At 42.8% G+C, this 10,502-nt stretch overlaps 1 protein-coding gene across 1 annotated transcript in view; it reads left to right on the plus strand.

Moving 5' to 3' along the window:
* Nucleotides 1–9,994, plus strand: part of LOC134129032 (protein unc-13 homolog B-like) — a 28,100-nt gene extending 18,106 nt beyond the window's left edge. Inside the window, exon 6 of the mRNA XM_062562198.1 lies at nucleotides 9,798–9,994. Coding sequence (XP_062418182.1) covers nucleotides 9,798–9,994 — 197 coding nt within the window. The remainder of the gene's footprint in view (nucleotides 1–9,797) is intronic.
* Nucleotides 9,995–10,502: the final 508 nt, after the last annotated feature.

Here is a 10,502-nt window from a genome sequence, read left to right on the forward strand (position 1 = left end):
TACAGAAGTCCTGCCTGGAATTCAGCAAAGTAGTGGAAAAAAGTGGTTTTAGTAGTGGTGCAACAGATGAAGGCTTTGGTTTGAAGGCAGCAACTGAGTTTTTAAAACAACTTTCCACAAAAAAGGGTCCAATTGATTTAACCCGTGGTGCCATGAATTTAAGCAGGTCTGCAGGCACTACAGGGGATACTGATGAGGAAATGCTGTTTGAGAATCCCGAGTGGTATCAACAATGGCTTTCACTGTTGGAGCAAGGGTTGTGGTGGCCAGCTGAGGCTGGGGACTGCGGATATTATGTTTATATAGATGACGAATACATCTATTCCCTCTTAACCGACAGATCTGGGAGACATATCTACGCCTGTGGTGCACCGGAGGACGTACAAGCTCTCGGAAATATCACTGAAAATATTGCTAACATTCTGAAACAAAAAGAAAAGGACAGAGTCACCCTTTGCGGTTTTAAAATCCCCCTCTGCCCCGAAGATAAAGGTTTATGGATTCAAGGGCAGCAACATAATGAATCACAGCTTTTAGATGCACCCGTCAACTTAACTTCTGCCCTTAGAAAAGGAGAAAAAATAATGAATATGAATTTGGAAAGTTTCTCTCAAATGTTTCAAGAATCTTTGTCTTCTCAAGCTGATCAGCCTGTAGACTTCAGTGTGTACAAGCTTAAAAAGATTAATGTTGAATCCATGCATAGCTGCCGAGAGGAGCCAATGGAGGCTTCTGATCTTACTTTAAATACACTGAAAGGGGGACACGGAGGGCCATACTGGAAGAATCAGGAGATAAATGAACTTACATTCTCATCATCACCCTCTCCAAGCTACTATTCAGCACCAATCTCTGCAAATAAACATTACCCAGTTCCTGAAATCAGGATTTCAAATATAAGTGAGACACCTGCAGACCAACCATTACAAAAGTCAAACTCCATATATTCAGCAATTGGAGGAATAACTGAAATGTCTCCTACTACTAATGCAAGTAAAGCTGGTAAACCTACATCCTCAACACCTGTTCCATCAAAATTGGTGTCCAGCAGAGTTTCAGAAACTTCAAACATTTCCAGAAAACTTCCTGAGAGCCCATCTGCTTCAAAAATACCAGGATCCGTACAGTTGGCAAGGAAATTGCCTACACCACCACCTGTAACTAAAGCCTCTACAGCCCTTTCAGCAGAGCAAACTTCTGTTAGGAGTTTACCCTCAACACCCTCTCCTAGAACTGTGGCTGGGTCTTCGATTTCCCCCCAGAGACCCCAGCTTGCAAGGCAGCCATCTCAGGCAGACAAACCCAGAGTATTATCACAAGCGAATAAGACCATAGTCACAGGGACGTGTGACTTTAGGAAAGTCAGCAGTCCCTTATCAATGGAGAAAACACCCACCCCGTCTCCAAAGCAGACACGAGATCCACCTCAGGAATTTACTCCAAAGTTAAATATACTGAATGAAAGCCCTAGTAATGAAGCACATCTATACAAAAAGAATCATAACTTTGGCACACCTATTGAATGTCACATACGCAATAAAGTCCTAGATTTTTCTTCCACGATTAATGTAATCAAAAATACCAAAGAAGAAATGACCGATGCCAACCTAGATTCCACACAAAAATACCAAGTTGTTGACTTTACAAGATACAAATTGAAAAGATCCAAAGAAAAAAAGCAGATGGATGCTAACACAAGTGTGAACTTGACTGACAAGACCAACGCTGTAGATCTTACAAAACAGATTGAGGAGGAAGAAGAGGAATGTCATGACATAGAATATCCTACTTTGGGAACTCTACAGCAGAGTCAAAGGGTTTCAATTCAGAGAACCGTTTCTCAGACCAACTACAAGCCTATTGTCCAACAAAACAAATCAGAAAGACAATTGTCCTGTCCAGAGGTTCGAGTTGCTAATATCTCTTCTACAATGCATATGGATAGACCCCTAGCCTCCCACAGTACCTCTACAACTGACTCAAACCAATGTGGTTTTCCAAAAGCATCTTTTCCATCTTCTCAGAAATTACCTCGGAGTTCTGACACCAATGTAATGTCATCAACAAGAAGAATTTCTTCAGTTTCTCATAATTCAAGTCAAGTGTCCGGCCTTGATGGAGGTCTGAAGCCTGTACGCACTGCCCCATTGGTAAACCTTGTTCCGAGACAAGAAGTGGACCCTCAGGGACAGCAAATTAGTTCTTCATTTAACATGCATCAAAAGATGCCGGAAAGCCCACCAAAAGTTCAAACTGGTTGTATACAGCAGGTTCCTGTTGACAGTAAGAGGGCAATTTTTAGACCTCCTTCACGTCAGTCTAGTGAAGATGCCCACCAATATCAAGTTAACACTGCACCAGCAAACTCGGTTAAAGCAACAATAGATATGTCCACCAAAACAACAAGCCAGCAAGCTGTTATATGTCCAAAAGATCCTGTCTCTGAGGCGCTGTCATTGACAAAGAGAAAACCATTAACTTCAGAGGAGACAAAAAGTTATAGTGCTCATGAATCTATTGATTTGTCAAATAGAGGGGAATGCCCAGAGCCTCAGGGACTAACAACAGATAATAAGCATTCATCAGCTGTTGGAGAATATCAATCTCATACTGTTATAGGTGTTACAAAAAAAGAGATTTCATCTGGTAGTAGGAGGTCATTTTTACCCAGACAGCAGTCTCTCTTAGGTCAGTCTTCTGAATCCCTTGAAATGTGGAGACTACCCCAACAAGCCACAGCACCAGCCAATTCAGTTAAGACCACACTAGACATGACTTCTAAGTCTTCTGCCAATTTGAAGGAGTTGGTTCTTGAAGTAAGATCAGATTGCACTTGTACTGAAGCTCTACCACTAACAAGAGGCAAGCCAAGTGCCCGTGAACTTGCACGCAAAGACTCGGTTGGTGTACCACTAGTTGTAGAACTTTCTTCTCAGCAATTTCCTGGTGACATTAAGACCAGCTCCCCTACAAATGCACACCAGGAATTCAAAAATAGGGCACAATGCAACTCAGATTCTATTAAATATCAACAACAATATTGCCAAAGCAAACCTAGTTCATTTATGCAGTCAAATCACTCAATTCTACAGTCTTCCAAATCTGTTTCAACACATCAAACATCGACTTCAACAAAACTCTTAACCGATGCAGCACTGGATATGTCCCCCAAGCCATCCCAAGCTAAGCTGAGGACAACAATACCAGAATATGAATCTGCTCAAAGAGAGGCAATTTCTCTTGTTAATAAGCCAAGCGCAAGAGCAATTGCCAGAAAGGATTCAGTTGGTCTCCCACTTCTAGTTGAGCCGACCCCACCTGAGTCAACATGCCAGAAGCAACGTCAAACATTGAGCCCTGTGCAAAAACAGGAAACCTTTAATAGAAACATGGTCCCTATTATGCATCAACCCCTTCTCAGCTGTATGACAATGCAGTGCCCCAGTGCACATGAGACTAATGTTTCACAGTCTATGAAATCTTATTCGCAGAGCACACCAGCCTTCCTTGCAAAGTCAAATCTATCAAGTGGACAGTTTCCCGTCACTTCTCAAACACATCAGACAAAACCTGTCACAGCTGCAGCACTGGATATGTCACCCAAACCATCCCAAGTTACACTGAGAACATCAATGCTAGAGTCTACTCAAATCGAAGCAATTTCCCTTGTTAATAAGCCAAGTGCAAGAGCGGTTGCCAGAAAGGATTCTGTTGGTATTCCCCTAGTAGTTGAACCAACACCACTGGAGTCAGTATGCCAAACGCCTCTTCAAACTTTAATCGATGCACCAAAACATCAAACCCTTGACAGAAACATTTGCCCTGTTCCGCATCAACCGGTTCCCAGCTGTTCCGGTATTAGTGAAGTTAATGGTCTGTCACATATCACTATTCAACCTCACCCACTCTCTACAGCTCCAGCCAACTCTGTTAAAGGCACAATAGATATGTCAACAAAGGCATGTATATCTGATACAGTGGTGAACTATTCAGATCCAGTGTCACTGGTAAGGACGAGGCTTTCAGGCCTTGCACATTCTCAAAGAGATTCCGCGGGTGTCCCACTAATCGTGGAAACATACCCCTCCCAGGACGAACCTAAAAGGCAACAAACACAAGCAGGATCGCAAGAACAGATGCAACAGCAATTTGTGCACACTGGATCTTGGGAAACAGATCAAAGAGCATCAGCACCTGCCAACTGCATCAAAAGCTTTCTAGATATGTCTCCGAAACCACCGCAAAGACAATCAGAAACAGCTACAGATACCCTGCCAACTGAAACTGTACCATATGTGAGAAACATGACAACTGTACCAAAAAGTTATTGTGTTGGTGTACCGCTCATCATGGACCAATCTGCACACCATCAAGGAATGCATATATTGAGTGGAATCAACACAACAGAGACACCACATCGGCAGATTTCTACTAATCGCAGTAATGAGGTTGTTTCTGGTTTAAAAACCACCTACAAGGACACACACCAACAATGTAGAGCAGTGGATTTCTCTGCGAGAGATAGCGTGGATACAACAAACATTAAATTGCAACCAACGACTACTTTCACAGTAGATGAACAGCCAATGAATTGCACTAATAACAAACCAAATAAAGACGTATATGAAAGAAGGCCATCTGGAGAGCAGTTGGAGAAAAGAATAATTCTGGGTATTGTTGACCTAACTGTGGACTCTATGATCAAAACCCCAATTACAAGTCCTGAAGATGCAGAGGATCTATCCTTTTCCTACATGTCTTCTCTCTCTCAGAATAGTTTTTACGATCAACAGCAATACATTCCTCCACTTACTTCTGTTGAATATTCCACTGAAAATCAGGCCTACATTCAACATGGCGGACAATTCAGACGGCAGTCTGATAGAGGACTGAATTCTGATGTGAATACTTCACTTTCCTCTTTGGAGACAATTCAAAAACGGACACCTCAGAATTTTGCTCCCCAGGCTATGCAGGACTATGCATCTGCTACTTTCTCACCAAAAAGTGTGTACTATCAGGTCAAAATTGATCAGCCACATCAATATCCTCCAAACATAGCACAGCTACAAGCACAAGATTTAGTCCCAAAACAGCAATACCAGCAATCTGATTGGACTTCATCCACTGCTAGATCCCAGACAAAGGCTCCAAAGTTGCAAAGACAAGATACAGCTGTTCAGCATGACATGGCCTTTAGGCCAAAGATTCTTATAAAGCAGCCAACTGTGGACAGCAACGGAACCATTGAAGAAGACCCATCAAACAGTGAAACAATCGCTAGTAAGGGACAAACATTGCCTTCTTTTTCCACACAGCAACTCTGTGGTAGATCCCAAACTGTGCCTGCTTTAATTATTCAGCAAGCACAAGAAAGAAACAGGACAGATCCTTCAGTTCAGTCTTTAGAATTACAGCCAGTACAGGGCAGTGCATCGACAGACTATTCTGCAAAGGAATCCCTTTATCTCTCAAAACAACCGGATCCAAGCCAAGGCCCTGTCACTGTTCAGCAATATCAGAAACCAACGGTTAGTACTGTTACTGTAATTCAACATGAACCAGAGGTTAGTGTGCTTATATCCCAACCCACCACCGTACATGGCCCAATGCCTGTAAAAAAAGTAAAAAGTAATCTAAACCAGGTTATTGGAGCTGAAACGCAAGGACAGAAGGTATCTCCAACACCAGCAGAACCCACCTCCGTTAAGGGTTTGGTTTCATTATATAGTCGCTTGGGTTCACAACCCTCTGTCACTGCAAAATCAGCAGACGTTAGGCCTCACTACACTCAGATTGTGTCAATACCTGTGGATGACAAAATCCAAGTTCCTCCAACACAGACACCTGCTATGAGCCATGTTACATTCACTCCCGATGAGAAAACAGCAACTATATTAACTGATATTCCAATCTTCTGTCATGATGAAGACAAGATTTCAGTTGATTTAAGCCTAAAAATGCTTGCTTCGTCTATTTATCCGCCTTGCACACCAGTATTTCATAGTGACCAAGATGACCCTGATTTTAAATTAAAAGATGAAGATTACAATGTGTCAAAAAGGAAATGTCTTTTTCAATCAGTAATCTCTTCCTCCGACAATTTAGCAATGCATGCTGAGAGGTCTATTTCTCAAGACTATAAGCATCCAGTAGCAACCCTAAATGCAAGTTCAGCAGGAGATTCAAAAGGAAAACAATTACCCCCTCTAGAATGTTCACCAGTTAAACCACCAAATACTATGACACCTAAAGGCATTTTAAGTAAAACCCATTCAATTGAATGTTTAGAGACAGTGTCAGAGGTTGCATCCAAACTAACTACCGAAGAAGTCATCATAGATAATATGGCTTTATCTAAATCAGGCATATCACAGCAGCAATGTTTAAAGGATGCAAGACAAACTATAGACAGAGAATCTGCCCATGTCAATACTGGATTTGGTGAAGTGTCTACCGTAGCCAACACGTCAACGCAGAAAATCAGCCATCCAACGTCCATCTACATTGGCATAGATTACTCAAAAGCACCTTCTGTTGAAGCAGAAATTGACCCAAGTGAGCAGAAACCTTACATTAGACTACCCCATATTTTTATCTCTGCAGCAAGTTCACCAGAAGATGATTCAGTTGAACAAGACCTTAATCAATCCACTCAGCCTGAACCGCGTGAAGCCGGTGCTTCTGAAGATACCAATCAAATTGCAAGATCATTGCCAGACAGTGAGGAATCTCTACCTGCGGATATTGTTGAACAGTCTGTTATAACTGAAGATGACAAGGCTACAGAAACCTCTAGCACAAAAGCATTCAATGAATCCGAGACCTTTTCACCAGAGATGCCAAGTACCCTGACAACAGCAGATTATACCCTTTCAGATGAAAATGAGTCCCGCTCTGGCCTTATTAAGGAAAGCTCAGCCATAGAAGATCTGCTATCAACAGCTGAAGTACAATCGGAGACAACTCTGGCTTGTGAGCGGCCACTGGAGATGACTTCGAAGGACTTAAAATCCACAGCTTCAGAGATAACACCACTTGAAATAGTTAAAGCCCTCAGTGATTCAACCAATCAGGTAACTGAAAACGCAATTTTAGTGCTGGAGCCAACAAAGTGCTCTAAAACTCTTGAAGAGATGGACGACAGTGATAAGCGCAACACTTCAGATGTTATATTGCCAGAAGAAGTTCAGACTCTTGACACGTTGTCACTGAAAGAAGAACCCTCTGTCTCAAACATAAAATCAGCTGAAAGTGTTCAACAGCTTTATGATAAAACTGAGGTCACCTTAACCACCCCTCCACTCAGTCCTGTCAAACCTGTCCCAGAAGAAATGACAACCTCCAAGGAGGATAGTTTGATGGTCAAGACTGATCCACCCGAGGCAGAACAACCTAATGAACAACCAGGAAAAGGAATATTTTCTATGTTTAGTGGCTCTACTGCAACCCCACATCAGACCACCTCCCAAACTGGATTATCAATACTTAGTGGCATTCTTCCTGCGTCATCTACCAAAGACAGTCCTGGCACAGGGTTACTCTCAATGTTGGGTGGGTCAAATGCCCCATCTTCGCCTGGATCCAAAGACCCACCACTTTCAACCCCACAAGAGACTCAGGGACAAGGCTTATTCTCTATGTTTGGTGGATCTAGTAGCCAACCACCATCTGGCCCAAGAGGTCCAACTGGTGGGAATGTGCGACCTAGAGGTCCTCCACCCAAAGAAACACAAGGCAAAGGCCTGTTTTCCATGTTTGGTGCATCTGCCCCTCAGCAACCACCCAGTCCCAGAGGTCGTCCTATGGAAAGTACCACACCAAGAACACCTTCCACTGGATCCTCTATATTTGGTGGCATCCTCCCAGGTTCTACTACTAATAAAGAAACTCCTGCTGGAGGTTTGTTTTCCAAGTTTGGAGGTCTAGGTGCCCAGTCCCCAACAGGAGCAAAAGTAGCACCACCAGTTACACCACCAGGACCCAGAGGTCCAGAGCCCTCAGGAAAAGGAATATTCTCTATGTTTGGTGGACCAAACACGGCAGCATCAGAAGCCCGTCCAGTAGTGTCTAAACCAGTTGAATCAGAGGGTGGTTTCAAAGTTTCCTCTGTGTTTTCACTTGGTGGTCGCTCTGATGGTAACAAATCTAAAACTGGGTTTGGTCTATTTGGAATGTCTTTCATGGAAGAACCAAAGACAGAGCCAGAAAGAATTGTGAAGGAGGAGGATGACTCCCAACAGCTGAAACCCTCGGACACAAAAGATATTTCAAAAGAAGCAAAGGATCCCGTTATTGAGGCCATGGAAAAGTTACCTTTTCAGCCTCTTTCTACATCATTAGATAAAGTGAAACTCCAAATGGAGGAGGCTTACCAAGATGGTCAAGCATCAACCTTAGATACTACTGAAAATAATGTTTCCCCAACAGATCAACATCTGGAGGGGGACAAATTAGCCACAATCCAACCTTTACCTTCTAATGCCAAAAATGGATCAGTTATTGTTAAAGGTTCATATACTGACACACCGACTGTGACTGGAAATCTACTAGAGAAAGAGACATTACGAGCTGTAAAACTAAGTGAGGAACAGTCAGACACTCAGACTGAATATAATAAAATTAAACATACAGCGGATACTGATAAAGAAGTTGATAAATCTGGGGCAGATACTTTGGAATTCAAAAGCAAAGGGGGGGAAAGTCCCATCAAAATGCCATTAGAAAATCCTGATTATATGGCAATGAAAAGTGTTATGGATGATACAAACAAAACCGCAAATTCCGATATGGCTGGAATAGAACATCAGGAAGTTGTTGTTGAAGGGAAGATAAAAATTCCAGAGGGTGAAAAACCAACGGAGGAGCCAGTAATAGTTGCTGGAAATGAGCAAACAGCAAGTGAGGAATCTTTGAAAGTAGGTGATGGACAACAAACAGCGGTCACAGATGTGGAAATATCAACTGAGCAACCTTTAAAAGTAGATGATGAACAACAAACAGCGGTCACAGATGTGGAAATATCAACTAAGCAACCTTCAAAAGAAGATGATCAACAAATTGCGGTCACAGATGTGGAAATATCAACTAAGCAACCTTTAAAAGAAGATGATCAACAAATAGCGGTCACAGATGTGGAAATATCAACTAAGCAACCTCTAAAAGAAGATGATCAACAAATAGCGGTCACAGATGTGGAAATATCAACTAAGCAACCTCTAAAAGAAGATGATCAACAAATTGCGGTCACAGATGTGGAAATATCAACTAAGCAACCTCTAAAAGAAGATGATCAACAAATAGCGGTCACAGATGTGGAAAAATACACTAAAGAACTGTTGAAAGCAGATGATGAAGACCAAGCATCGCTCACGAATGTGGACAAATCAACTAAGGAATCTTTGAAAGTTGTTTGCGATGAACAAGCAGCAATTACAGCTGTGGAAATACTTACTGAAGTGGAAACTAATTCAGTGATAGCAGTTCTAGAGAAACCAACTGCAGAATCTCTAATAGGTGCAGTTACAACAGAGTCAGATAAATCAGTTGAAGAGGACTTGAAATCCACATCTGACAAGGCTGCAAAGCTTGAAATTGAAGCTAAATCAGTACTTTCCGAGGCTAACAAAGAACCGGCACATGGATTAGAAAAATCTGATGAGATCAGTGACTCTGTTCCAGTGGTTCCAACATCTGATTATGAGAAAACTGTTAAAACCAACCCACCAGACATCACATCTCAAGCTCTGGGGCCTTCAAAAGGTCCTTCATTGGGACCTGCTAGTCCTCTACCCCAGGAACAGCCCATGCCAGGCATGGCCAGGCCACCTGTTCCACCAGGACAAAGAATGGAAGCTCCACGGATGGGGGGGCCACGGATGGGGGGCCCAAGAATGGCAGGACCAAGAATGGCAGGACCAAGAATGGCAGGGCCAAGACAGCCAGGACCAACACAGCCAGGACCAAGACAGCAGGGCCCACAGAAGCCTCCTGAAACAGCTGGATTCTCTGGCTTTATGTCCATGTTTTCTACCCCAAATGCCCCAAGTAAAGCGCCAAATGTTGGTGGATTTTTTTCAGGTTCACCTGGTTCACTTTTTGGATCATCACCTGCTCCTCGTCAGCCCCAACATCAACCACAACAGAAAGGTTCCTTTTTCGGTCTTCCAAGTAGCATTCCTACAGAATCCCTTACTAGTGACCTATTTGGTATATTCAAAGGTCCTGAAACTTCAAAATCAGAGGAACATCAACAGCCTAGGCAAGAGGATACTTGTGCAACAGAAACAGTCACTGAGGGAACTGACAAGACAGATACAGAAAGCACACCTTTATCTGGAGAAGAACATGTTAAAAGGCCTGAGGACTCTGAAATCCCTGAAAAAGGATTAGTGGAGCAGGCAGAACGAACAGACAAGACCGAAGCGGATGAAAGTTGTCTCACCGAGTCCACCATGAAGACAGATTTCCCTGAGAAAGAAGCCGGGGATGATAAACATGCA

This window comes from Pungitius pungitius, chromosome 5 (assembly GCF_949316345.1).
Source record: "Pungitius pungitius chromosome 5, fPunPun2.1, whole genome shotgun sequence".
NCBI classification, from domain to species: domain Eukaryota; kingdom Metazoa; phylum Chordata; class Actinopteri; order Perciformes; family Gasterosteidae; genus Pungitius; species Pungitius pungitius.